At 38.2% G+C, this 23070-nt stretch overlaps 1 protein-coding gene across 1 annotated transcript in view; it reads left to right on the top strand.

Annotated features, from left to right (window-relative positions):
• The window catches only part of LOC136857018 (uncharacterized), a 164203-nt gene extending 160229 nt beyond the window's left edge, over window positions 1-3974 (top strand). The window contains exon 15 of the mRNA XM_068224959.1: window positions 3915-3974. Coding sequence (XP_068081060.1) covers window positions 3915-3974 — 60 coding nt within the window. The remainder of the gene's footprint in view (window positions 1-3914) is intronic.
• Window positions 3975-23070: the final 19096 nt, after the last annotated feature.

The raw sequence follows: 23070 nt of genomic DNA, 5'->3' as shown, positions 1-23070 counted from the left end.
CTATTGCTTCCTGGATACGGTTAAGTATCATTCTTTCAAGCATCTTGTAGATTACGCTAAGGAGTGAAATTGGTCGATAATGTGAAGCATCAGTTCCTTCCTTTCCTGGTTTCAAGACTGCAATTACTTTGGGTTGTTTTAACAACTTAGGTAATTTACCAGTTCGTAGAATTTCATTGAAGAAGTTGCCATTGTTTTGTACCAGGGCCTATGGCCTTCAGAAACTCAGGATAGATTTCGTCCAGACCAGCAGCTTTATTTATCTTTATCTTGGACAGAGCCTTGTCCAGTTCTTCAGTACTGAAGTCACAGGAATACTCCGGATGGGATGTCAACTGTGATCTTCTCGTTCTTAGTTGCTTCTTAACACTCCTTGCGTGTACCTTGTCCATCTTCGCTCTAGAGATTTGTGTCAGTCTGGAGGCAATGGTGTTTGGGTTCATTGGCAAACTTCTGCGTTTCATTTTCGTTTTCTTATGAGGTTCCAGGCTTTACGACTAGAGTGTGTGAAGTCTATCTCTGCCGTAGTTCTGTGCCACTTCTCTCTCCTAGATTTATTTAGAGCCCATAGCAACTCATCAGCTGTTGTTTTATTAGGAGAGTTCTGATATTCGGTGTAGAGCTGATTACATTCTTCTGACCATCCTGGTATATACGTCTTACGATATCCCCGGGGAATGAACTTCCTAGCATTAACTTTTATGGCATTGACAAATCTATTGTAATTTTCAGGAACTGGTCATATCCACTGTACAGTGTTATCAAGTCCTTCTGCAAATTTATCCCACTTTGCTAGTCGAAAATTCCAACGAGGTTGTGGTACTGAAGACACAAGAGGGATCTCAGTGCCATAGTAAATAATAACTGGTCTGTGTTGACTGTGAGGAAAGGAACTGATGACCTTTCATTGTACCATGTGTTGATTCTCAGGAGTTGACTGTGACACTATGCACAGGTCAGGAGGATAATCCTTTAGCCATCTGCCAAAATGAAATGTGCCAGGATGTTTAGCATTGTGGACGAGTTGTAGGGAGTTTGCTTCAATCCAGTTATTTAGGTTGGACCATTGTCATCTTCAAATTCGTATCCCCATGCTGCGCTGTGACTACTGAAATCTCCAACGTACAAAACAGGGTGATCAAAAACTTTTAATGAATGGCTGGACCAACTGACTGCTGATGGTTTATAGATATTCACAACAGTAATGCCTGAGATTTCCACTACCAGGACAGAGATATCTGTTGAGTTGTCTTCATAAACAACTTTAAAATCAGTTAACTGGGATCTGATGTAAGTTGCAATCCCATAACGTTCATCATTGATTGCCCCAGCGAGATTGTAACCACCTATTTTTCCTCTTCTGTAGAGATCTTCACTGGTATGTGTTTCCTGTAGTGCTATCAAATCTACGTTGTTCTCCAGCATAAGGCGAGACAGATACTGAATCTTTGGTGGTGATATGGATTCGATATTTAAGTGACAACTGCGGAGATTGTTACCAAGTCTGATTGACAAGTGTTCTGGTTGGTCCTGAAAAGGACTGTTAGTGGACATAGTACTTGCTATCATCTGCTTGTTGCTGTGTAGCAGCGCCTTTGTGGAAGAATCAGCCGGTGTACCACCGTTGCCCAGGGAACGCCCGAATGCCTTATCTAGCACTCTTCGGGAAGGGTCCTTCCGTGTTCATTGACCTTCAGTGCCCGCGATTAGGCCTATACATCGAACCTGGTGAGACGTGCGTGTAGTAGCAGCCGGTTGTACCTGATGCTAAGTAAAAGTAACAGTTTTATAGACAGCAAGAATGTTTTCCTGATGGATTGTCGTATTGTAGAGATGCATGGAATTAATATAAATATTATTAGCATAAGTAAAATATCTAGTGTAGTAATAGTCAAATCATTGTAGGAAGGATAATTTAATGCATGTATTGAATTACAATAAATGAATGCTCTCTCCCCAATTTCAGGCAATCCAGAACTACGGGATGGGCATATTCTAGCCTATTCTAATTCTAGCAAGTGATGGACAAATGCAGATCCTGTATTACCATATTTCACTAAATCCAAGACGACCCTCACTTTTTCCTTCAAAAAATTTAAATCAGTCATAAGAAGTACTTTGTAAAATCATATGAATGCCTTTCTTGTATAGTACGCACTTTTTTACTATCTTTATCTTCATGCCAACACCGAACATTGTCTTTAATTATGCCGTATTTTTTTTACGGGTGCACAATTATTGGCTTTAATTATGCCATATTTTTTTGCGGCTGCACAATTATTCCTTGTTTTTGTGGGTTTAATAACCATTCACTTAAAATTGGCATCATAATATCGAAGAGAACTCGTTGAAAATTTGCCGGCAATACCTATTCCATGCGTCTCTACAATACGACAATACATCAGGAAAACATTCTTGCTGTCTATTGTGCCCTACACTGCTTTTGATTCCCGTCAAGCGAATGCTGAGCTCGAACCAAGAGCACCATAGTGAACAAAACTCCCACAAGCGTTGGCTCGTGCACACCTCTTACCTGCATTACATATCCATGCACAGCAACTCCGTCGCACATGTCTCAGGGAAATTGGGAAAAAAATAATAGAGGGCGAAATATGATCAAACACGTGGATTTGCAAGATAGCAAGGTAAGAACAACCAAAAGTAAATGAAAATTACGAGAAACAATGCTGCATTCACAGTGAACATAAATGAATTTATTACAATTTAAAGAAAATATCCAAAAAATTTACAAGACATTAAAAATCTCACATAAAAATTTTATTTTTGTCAATAGTTTGTCGCAGATGACTTCCAGGTCACAATGTTATCATACCGCCAGGCTGGAACAAGCATGAATCACGGAATAAGTCAAAAGTAACAAGAAAGGATCCCTCTCTGGACAAAGGCACGTCAGAAGTGCCATCTCCTCAACATGAAAAATATAGTCTAACAGTATCTCGAACCCAAGGTCTTCTAACAACAAACAATAATATACATAGCCTGGACTAAATGAAGGTTCACAGTCTAGCATACATAAGGCCCCAAGACTTGTCAATAAAATCACGGAAATTACAGCTACGTCAGCAGGTAGTTAAATAAACAAGTAGCAAGACTAAAACAAAGCCATGCAGACAAAATGCGGTCCCCTGCTGGCTACACAAGGTCACGGCCAGGGAAGGCTCTCCATGCTAACACTTAAGCTAGTGCAGACAGCAATATTACTCTCCCTAGCCGGTGACGTAAAACTTGACTTCCTTAAACCCACAAAAAGAAAACGGGATGTGTGTCGGCCCCGCTGCCCTTGGGAGCGCTCAGCTGATCGGATAACAGCATACCTGCCGCGTTCCTCAATTCACTTCTATAATCACATGACAGGCCATTCTTAGCGCCGAAATTATTCAATCACTATCATATCTCTGCCTCCATTGGGCGTATTCATAAATCATGTTCTCAGATATCTGCCTCCACGGGCTTATCCATAAGTGCACAAGGACTCACTTCCCTGGCGCTACTACAGCCAGACGAATGCGGAATATTCACCTTACAATGTTCATAATTTCTTTGCGCTCGGCATAACTATAACAATACGTGCGATCAGCTAGAAGTTAATATCAAGATATCTCAAGCAATCGGGCACACACACGCATCCCCGTTAGCCTATGTGAGTCAAGGAACAAGTCTAGATCTCCACTGAATTACGTACAATCACAAATAAGTATAGGCTACGCTGCACTAACTACTGTATCTGGTTAACAGACCTAGCAAACATGACCAAGACGGAACAGATACCGCAAAATAAAGAAATAAAAACATCAAAATTATACAAGTGGAAATATACAACCTATTGCCTATCCTACTATCCTGAGTTCGAGGTCTGTACTTGATTACTCTAACCAAATTGTTATTTACATCAGACAGCTATTGTTGTGGCTGACGGCCATCCTGAATCTACTTTCAATCATTTACATGCTTAGAACCAATTGGAGTGATCTAACCTGGACGTATCGATGGCATTGCGAGGCACCCCTCTGTGGACCCCTGGATTTTACTGCATGTTGACAATTGTCGTCGCCGGTAGCACAGGTATGCGGATTACTGGATACATGATGGCTGATGAAGGCTTCTCCTGCAGCTTCCTTGGAGGTTGTGATGTGTCTCCTTCGGCGTCGTGATGAGCACACCTTCCTGGTGTCCCCACGTCGATGCTCTGGGTCTTGACAGCTCCTGCCTTCTCCAACTCGCCGTACTTCTTTCTTGTTCTCAACGTGTCGTTGCTCCCGCTAGCCGGTGACGGGAAAAACTGTAAAGAGACATGTGTTACAGAGGGTTCCAATTCAGTGCCTGTTTTCACAAACTCCCCCTCTCACACGCTTCTAAGTTCGGTCCTCTACTAGAGTTTAGTCAAGAATTCACTCATTCACATATGGTGACAAGATCTTGTTGTCTTTTCATAGAAATGTTACTCTCAACTACCAGAAATAATCTGAGCTATTATTATTCTCCGTACTTCCTTTCTAACAATTGGTCCTCAAAGTCATATGAAGCTACTAGCTAGGCAGTTAAATCATAGGCCTTCTCACGATAGGCAAGCCATCACATGTATTATGAAAATTTCAACATAGTCATGCAGATTATTTACCCACTTATTTTTCCCAACTAGATCGTGCCTGGTGTTTACGGCTCGCAGCTCAGATGATAGTCTCAGAGTTAGCTCGTCGTCTTATCACGCAGTCCCGACAGCAAGACAGTCAAAGAATGAATCTCAAGCACTCTGCGGCTCTATATTTATAATGAGGCTGGCTTACCCACGCCGACGGGTTAGCGGCGATTTTCTCCCGCCCGCGGCACGATGCGTACACACACAATGCACGCCAAGTACTTCACTTACCGTATGCATTTCTAATTATAATCGTGTAGCATATCAAAATTTAGCAAAAATTACAGAGGTTGCAATTTTCTCATCAAATCAAATGCATCTCTTCTGTCCTCACAGATATAAATTAATTTCTTTCTTCGCTCCAAATCCTTTGTTGGCACGCTACATAGGTGACGTGTTTGGCGTCCTCTGCCTACAGTTAAGAGCTTCGCTTGGGGTAATAAATTTACCTTATGAGATTCTAGAAACTTCATAATTACATAGCTGCTCTCTTCCCATGAGAACTGCTCACACTCCACTTCTCTCATGTAATAAATTAGTATACAAGTATTTTCTGGGTGGTCTCGAATATTCCAAATATCTCAGGCTAAAATCATGACTATAAGACAATGAACGGAATGGTTCACTATAAAACTGTTACTTTTACTCAGCGTCAGGTACAACCGGCTGCTACTACACGCACGTCTCACCAGGTTCGATGTATAGGCCTAATCGCGGGCACTGAAGGTCAATGAACAAGTTTATTTTCACACCAGGCAAATGCTGGGGCATTACCTTAATTTTTCTTTTGCTAGTGGTTTTACGTCGCACAGATAGGTCATATGGCGACGATGGGATAGAAAAGGCCTAGGAGGAAGGTCCAACCCCAGCATTTGCCTGGTGTGAAAATGGGAAACCACGGAAAACCATCTTCAGGGCTGCCGACAGTGGGATTCAAACCCACTATCTCCCGGATGCAAGCTCACAGCCACGCGCTCCTAACCATACGACCAACTCGCCCAGTGTATGTACCTTAATTAAGGCCATGGCTGCTTCCTTCCCACTCCTAGGCTTTTCCTATCCCATCACTTCCGTAAGACCTATCTGTGTCAGTGCGACGTAAAGCAAATTCTTTAAAAAAAAAATATTTTTAAAAATAAAAAGAAAAGGAAAGAACAAAGAAGAAGGAATTGAAATTGGCACGTGGTCCTCTGGTGGCCCATTCGAAAGAAGAAGAAGAAGAAGAAGAAAAATTGTATAACACAATTTGTAAGTTTTGATTAGGTGGAAGTGAACATCTTAGCTGATTCACCTTGTAAGTTATATAAAAATTATTGTAACTAAATTTCATCATGGATATTCCCAAAACAGTTATTTTGTTTCTATGCAGCCTCAAGTTCTGTGGTTACGTCTGGATGAACCCATCATAGTAAGTTCGCACAATACAACAGACTCAAAGAATTCAAAATTGGAAGAAGAAGCATCTTTGGTCTTTTCTACAACAAATACTAAACATCACAGTCACCTCACAACTAAATCATATCGCTCACGTGCTGATGTTGAAGGCTTCTATAGTTGCTGGGTACAGTCTCCTGATCCCAAGAAAGCAGGGCGTATCCTTATTAGCTTTGGTGTCACTGTTGTGGACTTTGATGTAGGTCAGTATTTGAAACATACACTCGTAGAGTTTGAAATGTTGTGACTGTTTTTTTTTGTACCTAGACCTACATTTATTATATATATATACAAGATCTGGTCATCCCACCAGAATCTCTATCCACCCTTAATAACTCCACTCACAGCCACTAGAGTGCTAGCATTTGGCCTGGTTGTAGCAACTAGGTATGTAGTAGTCGATTATCACGACATGCCAAGGTTAGCATTACTATTTAGTAACAGAACATCAACTATCATGGTTTACTGCTGTGTTACACTGTGTAATAGTACCAGAGATGGCTGCTCCCCATCAGACTGTGAAGGTTCTTCATAACAGAGAAGAGTATTGAAACTAAATGCACTACCCATGCGTCTTGGTAGGTGTGTTATTTACCAAATGATGAGCCCAAATTAGCACACTGGGGCAAAATGTTGACAACCAGGAATGAGTTAGCTGGAAAATGTATAATGTCCAATAATGGACCATCTATATTGGTATTATAAATTTACTCATTCGGGACAAATATTTCGGGTTCCCTATGGGAATCAACATCTATATCAATTTAACACTATGCGCCCAATGGTAGTAATATTACTACCAAGCAGTGTGAGCCTGAGTGCCACTGTTAGTAATACTACCACCACAAAATTTGAAATTTGGTCACTCGAAAGCTATTCATGTTATTGAATTTGTTTTTGTTTCAACGTATTGTCTATTTCCTTTACTATCGATAGGTGGTGTTACCGATCGATAGTGATTCATGGTGCAACCTTGGGAATAAGTTTCATACCCATGTGTGCTTAGCTAGATCTTACCTAATTGCTGACAAACATACTCCTCGCATGCTCCAGTTAGATAAGATCAAATTTATGTGCGCGTGTTCTAATGATGGATTATATGACTTCACATATTTAGAATGAAAGTGTAGTGAGTCAGCAGTCTGCAATCATCTCTCAAGTAGTCGATTTATACTGTATATTGAGATATGGATCCCGGACCTAGTACAAGTAAAGGAAATCCTACACATGCATACAGCCTACGGATAAGTGTACAGATTATTACAGAACTTGTAAACGATTCGGATTCTGATCAGTAAGAAAGTGACTGTGAAATTCATCACCAGTAGAACCAGTCACAAAAAAACGAGGGAACACATTGGAAACAAGATATTGCTCCTGTGAACAGGCCCATTTTTTCTGGCACACCAGGCCTGATTGCTAATAACCTTAGTATTTCTGCAGAATCTTCACCTCTAGATTTCTTTGGATTATTATTTGACAATAATGTACTGAATGTTATCAGAGTGGAAAGTAACAGATATGCCCTATAGCAAATAAATCTAAATAAGCAAGAAGGCCATTTGAAACCTAAATCAGTGCATGCACAGTGGAAACCAGTGACACTGAATGGACTTAAGTTATTTTTTGCAGTAGTAATTCATACGTGTTTGATTCTTAAACCTTTCCTTCGGGACTACTGGAGCACAACACCAATATTAAAAACTGACTTTGTGAAGTCCATTGGAATCACTTTACAAATAAAAAAGTCTTCAACGTTCATTACTGGTGGAAAAACTAGACCTAAATATACCTAAATAATACAAACACTAATATTTTCAGGGCACAATTTAATTCATGTTCTCACCTAGTGATCAGGTAAATATAAAGTGTACTTTTCTCTTCTACTCACCTCTCCAGGATCATGTATTAAAAAAGAGGATTATATAAGACTTTTCTATTTGTAAAGTGATAACCATCAATATGGAATGAGATTTATAACATGCAACAAAAAGTCCATTGGAATGTCGAGAGACTGATTTCCCACTATTCTAACAATGTTGCATCTGAATGACAATGATAAGCAGAAACAAAGGGGCCATCCAGGCAACGATCCACTGTTCAAAATCCGACCAATACTAGAATGCCTGAAAACAAGTTTTCTGCATTGTTATTCACCTGACGAATCACTCACTGACAATCAACAAAGCAATATGCCCATTTCGGGGACATATATTTTTTCGTGTGTTCATGAGAGGAAAGCCACAGAAGTATGGAATCAAGACCTTTCAACTGTGTGAAGTGAGAAGTGGTTATGTGTGCAAAATGGCAGTGTATTCTGGGGCCCATGTCACAGTGGAGGATTACAATTCTTCTTTCAATGTTGTGGACAGTCTGTGTGAACCAGTAAAAAAAGGGGGGCACACAGTGTATATGGACAGATGGTTTTCAACCCCCACCATTTATGATCATCTCTGGGACTGCCAGATTAAAGCAGTTGGCACCGTGATGCCAAATCGGAAAGGAAAGCCAAAGTCAGAGTTAAATTAATAAACTTCATTGAACCAAGATTACAACTTCTATTATAATTTGGGTCCACCTTATTCAGTACATAAAAATTGTTGCTTAGATGGAATTACAACATATATTTTAATCAATACTAGTTTCGATGCCCCTCTGTGTCATCATCAGCTGATATAAGTTTGTGGAAAAATTGACAATCATATAAGTTTATCAACGTCAAATTGATCACAGTTTAAAACCATATTAACAACATGAAACTGTGTTAAAATTATACTGTCTCTAAGTTCATATTTTCTACAAGTCCAAGACTTAGAATAGAATAGAATAGAATAGAATAGAATAGAATAGAATAGAACATCTCTTTATTGCCCACCCTAGTATACACCATCGGCTTACAAGCAATAAAGATAATGAAACACACAGAAACAAAAAATAAACAAACAATATCTACTATATATCTCTTAAAACTACTTAACTACATACTCTAACTTATTTGGTGGTGCCCACACAGGCAAAATACCAGACCATGAGCTGCACCACCCTTCACTAGAACTACAACTAACTAACAGAAAGGAAAAGAAAAAAACAAACAAACAATATCTACTATATATCTCTTAAAACTACTTAACTACATACTCTAACTAATTTGGTGGCAGCCACACAGGCAGAATACCAGACCATGAGCTGCACCACCCTTCACTAGAATTACAACTAACTAACAGAAAAGAAAGGAAAAGAAAAAAAAAGACAACTGGCTGTTCACGGTATCCCCTGATATGGAGAGAGCCCCTCCCACCCATGATACCACTATCAGCCACACCCGTGGGTCAGATGTCATCCCCACCTAAACCTCGTTGGCAATGTGCTTCCCTCCCATTCTTTGCGTGACGAATCCCTGAAGCGGAAACCAGTCTATCATGTGACCTGTCACGCTCTTATCTACTGCCCCGCCTGCTAAAGTATTTAGAAATAAGCTATTATTGTATTGTCAATATTTTGTAACTCTGCCAATATTTAATTTTGTATTGCGCCATAAGAGCCTCGGCTCAGGTGCCCTTTCTTGAGTAAATAAATAAAAAAATAAATTAAAAAAAACGAGTCGTCTTACATACACATTGCCTGCTCCCATCTTTGACTCTCCAGTACCTCCCTGTGCGGACATGCTTATTCTTTTCACCTTGGGATGGGTCTGTCACACCCCACCCTTCCACCTCTTATATCCCCCCCCACCCTTTTCCAAATCTTTCCATCTCTCTTTCTCACTTACACCTGTTCATCTACCTTATAGTAACTTATCCACTATAGTTACACACTGCTTGCTTATTTTCAACACTATGTCCTAGAGTTAAAATTTTAAACACCTTTTAACAACACTAAACTTGTCTACATTTCCACCGTTCCTTATTCCTCACTGATCTTTCATCTTATTTCCGTCTCTTAGTCTAAAAATAACCACTAACTAAATGCACATTTCTTTACATTACCATTCAGTACACTTGTTCATCTACCTTATTGTAACTTATCCACTGTAATTTACACACTGCTTGTTTATTTTCATCCACTACAACCTAGAGTTAATATTTTTAACACTTTTAACAACACCAAACTTGTCAACAGTTCTACAGTTCCCTTACTCCTCACAGTTCTGTCATCTTATTTATGTCTCTTAGTCTAAAAAACCACTCACTAATTGCACATTTCTTTACATTACCAATTCAAGTATTATACTATCTCTTTACAGGTTCTTTCTCAACTTACCTTCATCTATCTAATTTCTTTATAACAAGGTTTTCCTGCCTCGCCTTATCTAGCAATTACCTACTCATCACTTATTAGAATCTTTTATTCATATTTACAGGCTTCTTCTATTATGTTTAGATTATCTATCCTATAACACATTTATCAACTCATCCTCATCCCTATCTAACTATTTCAACTCTTTTCTTCATACTAATATCTACAATCCCTTCTTTTGTCACTACATTAACTGAAACATAATCCATTCGACAACGTAATACAATCTTCTTTTAATATCTACAATTTTCTTTTTATATTACGTTCTTTTCCAGTATATTCAAATCTCCTCTTATTTATTTACATTATATATAATCTAACAGTTTCATCTACATATTTCATCCCATTCCTCTGAAACATCCTTCTACCTATTATTCCCTTAATTTCTTTAAAAACCTAGCTCTAACCAAATTTAAATATTTTGATATATGTGGTGCCTAGTATCAAACATGGACAAAAGCCATTTTGTAAATTTTTCAGTAGAGCCACATTTTCGTTTCTCTATGTTAAACCCCCGTTATATGTGTGAAAAATTTTTTGTGTCATATTTCCAGCCCTATGAACAAGAAAATCATGGTCGACACTTAGGAATTTCAGTCTAAGTCAATGTAAAACACGTTCAAATATGACGATGTCCATTTCTGAAACCGAGATTGGCTTTTGTCCATTTTTTATACAAACATCCATATAATTGTCCACTTTTGAAACGAACTATCCCAATATTTGGAAAAAAGTTGCAGGATGACACGGAAGTAAACTTCCATTTTAAAAGAAATATAATTAAAATATGAAAGAAATAAGCCTATTTTTGTACTTTGTTGACATTTTTAACATTCATTTCAGGTCTTGCCTCACTGTATTTCTGGGCAAATAACCTCTGGTTCATCACAGGGGTCTTCAAAACAATCACATTCATAAATAATCATTAATAGCCTGTTCATTTTCACTACAAATGTTCTTATTGATGACTTCGATATTCCACTTAAGAGAGGCATTAATTTCCTATCTTTTCCAAAGTGCTTTCCTAGTAATATGTCAACATCTTTAAGTTTCTGTGGGTTTACATTCATGCCAATATCAGATGTAAAGGATTCATTAACATTAGACTTACCTGTCATGCTTTCGTGATCTTACGCTCAATACCTGTTTACAAATAGTAGCCTACTTCACCTTTAACTACAACATTGCCTCTTTTCGTGCTCCTGAGTACAATTCTTTTACACTATGAAATTTTGAAATAAAGTTGACTAGCAGATTTCAGATAAATCTGTGCTTGTTCTTTCCAATTCAGTGGTTCCAAGGTTTGTCCAATCACTTTCATTGTGCCGTACATTTTGAACACCTCAAGATATTCATCAGGACTTCCTTACTATGGTCGTCATCTTATTAAGGTCTTTCTCAATGAGTCCAAAAATGCTATCTGGAGGCAAATATGAGTGTCCAGTAACTGGAAATACCAGTTTTAATTTGTCAACAGAGGATGGTGCATACGTTTGCACACATCGCCAAAATATTACTGTTTTTATTTTGGCTGGCGCAGCCATCGGCAATCAACTTGACTGAAGTGAAGCCTTGTAAATTGTTAGATCGTAACTCATTGACAACCGCTGATGCTATTTCATTTGATGATTTCTTTCCCTCATTCTCCAGCCACACATAAACAGACACATTATCAGGGCGCAGTTTGCTTTGAGATGTGCCTATTACAACAGACAGATTGTAACAGTAGAATTGTCTAGAATAATATGCCAACTGATCACTTAATTTTGGCAAAACGAAGTTCTTTTGTCAATCATAGGACATTAAAAAACAGTCCTTCTCTTTTTTCCTTAAGATGTCGATAAAAATTCTCTGGTCGCCATGACAGTTTGATGTCACTTGGAGCAATATGATTGGCTGAAACGTTCATGTCCGTTTTTGATACAAACTACGTCTGGAGGTGTCCGATTATGAAAGAAACTGCATATTTCTATGTTAAAAATTATGTACAAATATTCGTTTATGAAAGACATGGACCACTAATTTAGAAAGAGCATTAAAAATGCTATAAGGATCAATCCTTAACTCAATTTTGATATAGGTGGCGCATGTCCATGTTTGATATTAGGCACCTCATATTTGTTCCTCTTTCCCATTCTCTGCACAGCCAGACGTCATCTTATACCCCTTTTCTACTTTTTCTATCTCTTTCGTATTCAACACTTTCTTTTTCATCTCCTCTAACACACTACATTGGGTAAATATATGCAGGTCCGACCATCCCTCCCCACATAAAATACATCTATCCTTATTTTCTTGACCTATCCATCCACTATTTTTTTGGAACTCCCATAACCCACCAGTATAAACCTCTTTTATCCTTCCTACCCTCAAATTTGGTTCTCGGGTTCGTAGTTTCCACCAATTTGTTTAATACTGATAGCGAGTCTCTTTCCCTACATTCCATTATTAAACTCTGTCTTTCTATATCAGCCACTCTCTTTTTAACCCTTCTCCATACCCATTCTTTCCTCTCTCCCCATCTCTCACACCCTAGATCTCCTAACCCTAACTTTCGTAACTTATTTTTGCACTTATTCACCCAGTACTCTTCGTTCTCCATACTTTTCTGGAACCTATACACCTCTTGTAATAAATCCCCTCCCTTCTCTTCTTCCATTCTCATCCAATACTTCATCACCCTCTTAGATATAGTAATGTCTATCGATTCTTTACATACTTGCACATTTGCAGTACAGTCTGGAACCCCCATCATAATCTTACTAAATTTTGCCATCACCTGGTTTAATTCCTTTCTACTCTCCTCCAATCCCCACATTTCTACCCCATATAACATTTTTCCTTTAACCATTGATTGGAACACCATTCTCTGAATTTTGTACTTAATATCCGGGAATTTATTTTCTAATACCCCCACTACTGCAAATGCTCCCCTCCCCTTCAGTTTGGCTCTTTTGTTCTGATCCTTCCAGGATCCATTACTACTAATTATTACTCCTAAATACTCCATTTTTTTTCTGGTCTGATTTCTTCCTGCTCTACTATCCAAAATTTCTTTTCTTTCTTGGCTTTCCTTTTCCTACATACCATTATCTGCGTCTTCTGAACATTTATTCTAAGTGCCCATCTTCTAGTGTATTCCACAACTTCTTCTAGCCCTCTTTTCAATCCACTTAGTGCCAAGATCAATAAATCGTCTGCAAATGGCAGTCCCGGTATCTCACGATTCCCTATCCAAGGACATTGCCATCCTTCACCTCCATGTCTGTCTAATGTATTATTTATAAACAATAAAAATAATATTGGTGACAGCTTACAGCCTTGTCTCACACCCCTCTTCGATTCAATACACTTACTCAACTCACCCCCCTGTAATTTAATCATCGCCATTACTTTCTCATATATTCCTTCTATTGCCATCCTCATTTTCTTCGATAACCCAATATCCCTTAATCTAGTAAATAACACCTCCCTATTCACTGCATCGAACACTTTCTCTAAATCTATTGCTGCTACATATAATCTCATCCCTGCTATCTTCACATACTTCGTAATTAAGGTATCCAAAATCCATACATTATCTACCATACTTCTCTCTTTTCTAAACCCATTTTGATACTCCGATATCCTTCCATACTTCTCTGCCCAATTTCTAATCCTATTGGCTAGAATTCCTGTATATACCTTCGATAGCGAGTCAAGGAGTGTTATTCCTCTATAATTATTTGGATCGTTTCGACTCCCTTTATTCTTGTATGTAGGACACAATACTCCTTTTCTCCATTCACTAGGAAATTTTGCCGTTTCCCATATCTTGTTAAAAAATTTAACCATCACCTTCAACATAAAATAAACTTCATTATAAAGCCCATATTGTCGTAAGTATACGTTGAAGGTTGAGTCAAATGTTCCACCTTTACAATAACAAGATTCTTTATTAACTAATTATTTACATAAATTTTTAAATATATCGGGACATGTTTTGTCTAACTTGTAGACATCATCAGCCATAAAAACCTTTGAGAAAAAGCTACAATGACAAAGACAAAGTAACACATTAAAATAATTCGGATGACCGAATATGTCATTTAAAATGGTGAAGAATTCAGAACTTTTCCGAGTACAGCACTTGAGAATACCGTTGACATTAAAATTAAAATTGTCCACATGGGATGATTCAGTAAAAACTTTGCGTTAAAATTCTTCCTTTTTTGTGCTTAGACGAAACATGTCCCGATATATTTAAAAATTTATGTAAATAATTAGTTAATAAAGAATCTTGGTACATTTGACTCAACCTTCAACGTATACTTACGACAATACGGGCTTTATAATGAAGTTTATTTTATGTAATGATTATGCCAACCAGGCTAACAAAGCTAACACCTACTTGAATTTTAAGATTAAGCTATCAAAAATAGGCAAGGACATTGCTTTCTTGAAGAAATGTTTACATATTGGACTCATTCCAAATTTCTTGAAGTTCAATCAAAATAAGAACAACAGTTCTTATTGGCACAGAAAAACCCAGTCTAGGTCTAATTCATTATGGATTAGAAATGAAATTATTAAGTTTCTACACAGGAAAAAATCTTTACTTAACACAAAGTTATATGAAGCACATCTGTTTGCTTCGTCCTCCCTAACTCCTTTAGAATGGGATTCTTTTCAGAAATTTGCTCTTACGAAGATAGAGAATGTAATTGTCAAAAAACAGGCCACTTTAGACAAAAAATACAACACACTCTTGCATAATAATAGTCACAATAATAACTTCCTTCCATACAATAGGCACATCAACGAATCCGACTCGGGAGACGTGAAGTTCCATGACCCGGTTATAAATCCTTCTGATACTCAACTTAGTGCTTCGGATATCGAAATTTTAGAGAAGGGACTTAAATTCAATTGGCCTACTGCCTTTAAATTGAAAGATGCCATTGCTATCACTGCTGAAACTGAAAACGCCATACAAAAACTACCAATTGACAGCCAAACAGAAATTAGACTCAATATTCGTAAAAAACTTTCTAATTTAATTGAAGTCAACAAATCTACAGCTCCTTTATTTCCCAAAAAAGCCACAGACTCGTTAAAAAAGAAGATTAACGAAAATGATCTAATAGTCACGAAAGCGGACAAAGGCAATGCCACAGTTATTATGAACAAAGAAACTTACGTGCAAAAAAACTGCATCCTTCTTCTCCGATAATTCTTTTAAACTGATAAAAAAAGATCCTACCAACAATATTCAAAAGAACTTAAAACAATTATTGAAACAAACGTCCTTCATTCTCACTGAACATGATTCTCAAAAACTCATTAATATGAATCCCAGTATCCCCACAGCTAAAGCATTACCTAAAGTCCACAAAATAGATATTTCCATAAGACCCATAGTTAACTACAGGAACAGCCCGACTTACAAAACTTCCAAATTTATTCATAACTTCTTGAAGAAATACTACAAATTTGAAAATCCCAACTCCATCAAGAATTCTATAGAATTTTGTAATTTGACTAAAAACCTAGAATTACAGCCACAGCAAAAAATGTACTCATGTATTCCAATATACCGGTCAAGAAAACTTTAAAGATCATCAAGGACAATTTTCTAAAACACAGAAAACTAAGCATACAAGAAATAGAAGAATTTTTAAATATTTTAGAATTTGTAACTTCCAACAACTATTTCACTTTTAATGGAAAAATTTATAAGCAGGATAGTCTTCCTATGGGTTCCCCGGCTTCGGGAATAATGGCAGAAATTTATTTAGACCACTTAGAAAATTCCAAAATTCTCAACAAAATTAAAGGTATCGTATTCTGGACACGCTTTGTTGATGATACATTTACTTTAATAGATCATAACGTCTCCAACAGCGATATCGTTCTTGAACAGTTGAATGCAGTCGATCCATGGATCAAGTTTACTTCCGAAGCGGAAGTCAATAATTCATTAAACTTCTTAGATGTTACTATTAACAACAGCTCTAACAAATTCTCTTATACCATATTCAGGAAGCCCACCCAAACTATTAATACTATTCGGCAAGACTCAATGCATCCGGAATCTCAAAAAAGAGCAACATTTTATAGTTTAATCCACAGAGCTTTTCATGTCCCTTTATCTAATGTTAATCGTAAAAAAGAACTTGAATTTATCCGCTTAATAGCGAGTAAAAATGGATTTAGCAGGTATTTCATTGACAGGATAATCAATAAAGTTACTAACAAATCCAGTTCAACTTTGCTTAGAGAAACAAAAAGAAAAACAGACAAATACGCCACCTTCACTTATACAAATAGTAAGATTTACGATATCACCAATACCCTCAAGAAGCATAAGATCAATATTGCTTTTAAAACAGTCAACAATAATACTAATCTCTTTTACAACCAATATAAAATTAACAACACTATGAATAAATATAATAGGTCAGGCGTATATAAGTTAAAGTGCAACCAATGTTCCGCGAGCTACATTGGGCAAACCGGAAGAGGCTTTTCAGTCAGATATAAGGAACATATCAATGCCGCTAAACACAGAAGGTACTCTGCCATGAGCACTCATATGACAGAGTCCAATCATTCCTTCACTTCCATAGAACAGGACTTAAAAATTCTTTATTTTCACAATCAAAGCACTTTACTCAATGTTTTAGAAAATATCTATATTAATATAGATCATAAATGCAATCCCATTCACAATTTGAATGAAATTTCAGAAACAGCGAACGTAATTTTTGAGGCATTGCTCAATAGTTCTTACTTTGACATACCCACTAACAAGCATCCACGTGACAGCTCCCCGCCTACTAATCCCAACCTTCCCCTAATTTCCCCTCGTACCGGCTCCCTTCACACACGACCTCCATAGCTCGCTCTTAGTCAGCCACAGTCATCCACACTGAACTAGTCGCTGTCGGACAGGCGAGAACGTAAGTAATCAGATGTGCCGCACTTCTTATTTTCATTCTTTCATTACTTTACATCTCAAGACACAAAAACTTGCCTATTTCAATACTAACAACAGCCATTATTTTTGTTCTAGAGCCCTCTACTGTACATTCCACATTACGTTATCACGTTCAAATATTCCACCTAACTTCTCAACAAGAAATGTCAACATACCAATAAGACGGCCTTAACATCCACTCGCTGGATTTCTCACACATTGTTGTTGTCCTACTGGAATGAACATTATGCAATTCATCATCAAACCTTCACGATATAACAGAATATTATATGTTAACACAGCACAAAAAAAGGAAGAATTTTAACGCAAAGTTTTTACTGAATCATCCCATGTGGACAATTTTAATTTTAATGTCAACGGTATTCTCAAGTGCTGTACTCAGAAAAGTTCTGAATTCCTCACCATTTTAAATGACATATTCGGTCATCCGAATTATTTTAATGTGTTACTTTGTCCTTGTCATTGTAGCTTTTTCTCAAAGGTTTTTATGGCTGATGATGTCTACAAGTTAGACGAAACATGTCCCGATATATTTAAAAATTTATGTAAATAATTAGTTAATAAAGAATCTTGGTATTGTAAAGGTGGAACATTTGACTCAACCTTCAACGTATCACCTTCAACATCGATTCATTTGTCCCTACTTCCTTTCATACTCTGTTAGTAATACCGTTCGCCCCACCCGCTGCTTTCGTTTTTACTTTACTTAACACACTAATTACTTCCTGTCTTGTTATCTCCCCATCTAGTAACTGTACTCCTACTTGTAATTCTCTTAGAATATAAGTCTTGCCCATATCCCACTGTCAGTCTCTCCTCCCACCCAAAAGATCTGTAAAATATCCTACTCACTCATTTTCCTCTATACAAGTTCCCTTTTCCATAGTCCTAGTTCTCTTTAGCTTATTTATATTTTCCCAAATCCTCTCAAATCTTTTCTCTTTGCAATATCTGTTCACTCTTTCCGCTTCTGCCTCTTTCCAGCATTTCTTTTTCTTGTTCAGTAACTTCTTGTAATCTCTTCTTAATTTACAATATTCCTCTCTTTTGTCTTGTTTCCCTCCCTTCTTAAATTCTGCTAGAACTGACATAACAACCTCTCGTTTCCTCTTACAGTCTTCATCAAACCACCCCATGACTCTGTTTTTGTCTCCCTCTTCTCTTATCTTCACTTTCTTTCCCACCTTTCATACTGGGAGTTCTATCATTTTTAAAACTTTATCCATGTCCACTCCTTCCATCGCCCTTTCACATTCTACCCTTATACTATCTCCCCTCTCTCTTAACTCTAATCTCAATTTCTCAATCGCAGTATCATTCCAAATATACTTCCATCCCTCCTTATGCCTTACCCTTTTTTCCTACCCCTCTCTTCACTTCACCATTATCATCTCTTAATTTTATCTTAATGGGCATGAGTTCTGTTGTCCCATATTCTTCCACCTCTCCTTAAAGCTGTTTCCGTGCTTACACCTATATCTACCACACTCCCTCCCTTCAATGTGATGAATGTCAATTCTCCCATACTGTCTCCCTTCATCCATCCGTTTAAGATATATAATTTTTCTATAGCACATAACTCTAACAACCTTACACCATAACTATTTATATCTTTGTCTTTAATGCTTCTTTTGTACCCTCTTACTTCGGTATCCTCCCTCTCATAACCTGGTACCCTATTACTCACTCTTGCATTCCAATCTCCTATTAATATCATTCCATCTTCCACATATAAACCTTCAATTTTGTTTATTTCTTCAATCAGTTCTTCAAAAAAAGAAATTTTTCACATAAACTGAATCCTTAGGATGATTGTATAATAGAGCTAGACAAATTGCCTCCTTCTCTTCACTTCCCATTTTAATTCTAAACCACACCACCCCTTCTACCTCATTCTGTATTCTCTCCACTCTCCCTTCTATCTCAGTTTTTATTAAAACTGTTATTCCACCAGGGTTTCTTCCCATCCTCCCCATTTTTTTCTTTATGACGTTGACTACTCTGTACCCATCCCATTCAATTTCTACCCCTTTCCCTAACCAAGTTTCTACTAGGCAATGATCTCAAACTCCTTTACTAATTTCTCTATTTCTTTATTCCCTAGCTTCCCCATCAACCCCTCAATATTCCACAACCCTATCGTCATATCTAGTTATTTATTCCCTCCCCCTCTCTGCTTCTGTGCTTCTCCACTTCCAACCCTACTTCTTGTCACTCTTCCTTGCAAGGCTTCTCCATCTCTCTCCTCTTCTTCCTTTCTCTCGTCCTCCTTCCCTTTCTCCGTACCTATGCCTTTTTTCTTTCCCCATAAATCCTTCAGACTTAATGATCTTTCCTTATTTAGCACCTGTCTTCTCTCCATTTTACTTTCTGTATTCCTTTTACTCGGGGAGGATGAATCATTACCCTGCTTTCTATTATCTTCATTCACAACTTTCACTTCACTCCGCACCATTCGTGACACATTACTTGCTTCCTCCACCTCTACATTGCGCTGACTCTTCAAGGTCTCTGCATTACCGACCATCTGGTTGCTGGCACTGCTGTTCAGCAGATCTCTACTTCCTGCACCTGATATGATGTGGATTTTGCTCACTTTCGTAATATCACTCTCCTCTACGTCACTGCCACTTCTCCTTATGCCTTTCCTTGCTACTCCCTCTGCCATCAAGTACTCCTTCTGCTGCTGTTGGTGTTCCTCATCAAGTTTTTTTAGCCGGCCCACCCCCCATATACGATTCCATCTGCCGTCTCCAACCATCAATTGTTGCCCTCTAATATATGCTTTAAGGCCTTGTTTTTTTGCCTCCCTTTATTGTCTGTTCAGGATCCTGTTCTCCTTGATGGCTTCCATGTTTATCTCCCTTCTTATCCACACTTTCTCTCCTTTTAAATTGCTCGAATTTCTTACCACAATGTCAGCCATCAACGTAGATAATAATTTCACTCTGATGGGCCTTCTTCCCTTAACTTTCCCCACATGATGCACATCGTCTATATCCACTTCACTAAAGTTGATCTTCATCCTATTCTGGACCACTTCTACCACTTTGTACACTAGTTCCACTTTTGACTCTTTTTCCTCTTCTTGGACACCATATATAAAAATATTCTTTCTCACACTTTCTTGCACACCCCTCTCTACTAATCTCTTAGTTTCTCTCAGGTCCCGCTCCAAACTTCTTACCTTCTGTTTCAACTGGTCCAACTCATCTTTATTACACCCTTCCTCTTCTATTATCTTCTTTACATCTTCCTTAATACTCAACTTTAGGTCTATAAACTCCTTGGATAGCTCTCGAAACATCTCTCTTATTTGTCCATCTGACAAGCCTCTCTTATCATCTCTCTTATCGTTTTGAACTCTTCCCATCCAATGGAACCCACTGGACCTGGGCCAGGATTAACTTCCACTCCTCCTATTATCAACAGCACCATCACCACCACTGCCACCAGTAGAGTAGCCACCATTCTCCTGTTTTCACCCTACAGCTCCATTCTTGTCTCCATTCTGCTTCCCTTTTTACAGTTCCAACTACCAATCGCTATCCTGTACTGTGTCACCATATTACCCATTGCTCCACGCTCCACTCAGCACATCTGCACTCCTTGCTGACTCAAAGACGACTGAAGTCCAAGACTTGCGAGTCTTATGCCATAAACTGATACAAACATATGCAAAACCACTTTGCTCACTTATGAAATAACGTGGATTAAAAAAAAAAAAAACTTAAAAATATAATAATCTTGAAGTACTATGTGCTTAATTTATTGCACTTCTTAAAACTTGATGTAGTATCGTAGTAGAAATAATTCAATAAAAACTACAGTGTCCCTTTAATGGAGCAATCCTAGTGAGGGTGAAATGAGCAATAAGTCCTAGGAGATGTTATCAAGGACAATGTTCCCAGTTCAATGCGGACCTCAAAAGATCGCTGCCCATGCAAAGCGCAATGAAGCACAGCAAGCAGTGTGTTCATAAGTGAGCAAACTGGTTTGCATATGTTTTTATCAGTTTATGACATTGTAGTGATTATTTGGAATTGAAAGACTGGGGAATTTTATGTCATGTATTTACTTATTGTTTGTATTTTTTGTATATGAATTTTGGAAAAATTTGATTTTCACATGGCTTCAAGATTGTTTGGTTGTCGTGAAAAATTGAAGTAAGATGTAATGATTATTAAACACACTGTAGTACACGTGCTAGATCGGGATGGGATGCTTCCTGGAGTTTCTGGTTTCATCATATTGCATCAATTTCAAAGTTTCTGGATACTACTCGATGTTCTTTATCAGATTTAATTCCTGGGCCCCTATTGGTCCTTATGAAATTAGTTGTGATTGGCGGACGAAGGAAAATACAGACACTCATTGGTTGTTTTACAATTTCCTAATTACCGGAGAGGAGCTCGAGGGTAACGCCAAGCTCTGCTGAGCCATCTTTCTGTTTTGACCACTGAAGGGAGAGGTTGCCTTCTCCAGGTGATGGGTCTTCTTGGCCCGTGCTGTGAAGAAAATGACGACCATATATTGCCATGAATGTATGTAACGTAGGTCTTTGCATAGGGGAATGTTTTGAGTGTTATCATTCCAAAGCTAGGTATTGAGAATAACAATGTGTAAATCTGTTGTTCAGTGACTGAAAACTATCAAACTTTTCTGAGTGAATTAGGAATTCAAGTATGTGAACAAAGATAACAGAATGTACCAATATTGTAGTTTCATTTTCTTTCCAATGCTGAAGGTAAGCATTTTTGAATTGATTTCATGTGACAGTCCACTTTTTCCAGAATATATATAAAATTCTTTATTTATATTGCAAAAACTGACAAAACTGTGATTTTTTCTGACAGTTTAAATCACGCTAGCACAGGTTAGGAATGCTATCTTGACTCATCCGGGCTCATAGTGTTAACGATATTACTTGCAAGGTCGGTGGTGTATAGACAGCATGTATAGGACTGAGAGAAACTTGGCAAGAGTACCCATTTTTGCTTCTGACCTTGCTGCAAGATGCATGGCAAAAAGTGGATGTCACTACTCTTTTCGGAGTGAGTCAGAGTGATGTTTCCAGAGTTTGGACAAGGTTCAGGGAGACACAAATGTTAGCTGATCGACAACAGATGGGATACCCACACAAAACAACTTGCAGGGAGGATCGGTATTTCTTGCTTTCAACACATTGTAGGCCTACTGCTACTCCTACCTCACTGTGCCAGGATCTTTGCAAGGCCACCATAGTTAATGTGTCATACAGTGGCGGCCGGTCAGTACGTGCTACCGGGCTCCAGCACGTAGCTTGGAACTGTAAGGAATATTATTTATGTACAGTACAATTATCCTGGCGCCTTTTCGTTGTTTTGAGTGCGATATGAATTTGTGTTTTGTGCAAATCAGGACGAGATCTGTCGAACACCTAGCGCCGTTCTCCCGGGGAACAAGGCTCGTGCTCATGTGAAGTGAGCCCTTGCCTGTAGCCTGAAGGAAGCAATACGCAGGCGCAGCCAAGCTTGCAACACTCCCCCTAGCCGGCGGAGTATACCGTAAACCGGGATCAACTTTCACTGATCCCGTTTATAGTTACTTCCTCTCCCGCAAGGGGGTAGAATTACTCGATGTCTCCTGCTACCCGGAGCGCAGCGAGGGATCCAGTCGGCCGTGCTTATGTTGAACGTGGTAAGCGAATCTGCCACTAGAGAGT

The sequence above is a fragment of the Anabrus simplex genome, chromosome 1 (genome assembly GCF_040414725.1).
Source record: "Anabrus simplex isolate iqAnaSimp1 chromosome 1, ASM4041472v1, whole genome shotgun sequence".
Lineage (NCBI taxonomy): Eukaryota > Metazoa > Arthropoda > Insecta > Orthoptera > Tettigoniidae > Anabrus > Anabrus simplex.
This window is presented reverse-complemented; position numbering and strand designations above follow the sequence as displayed.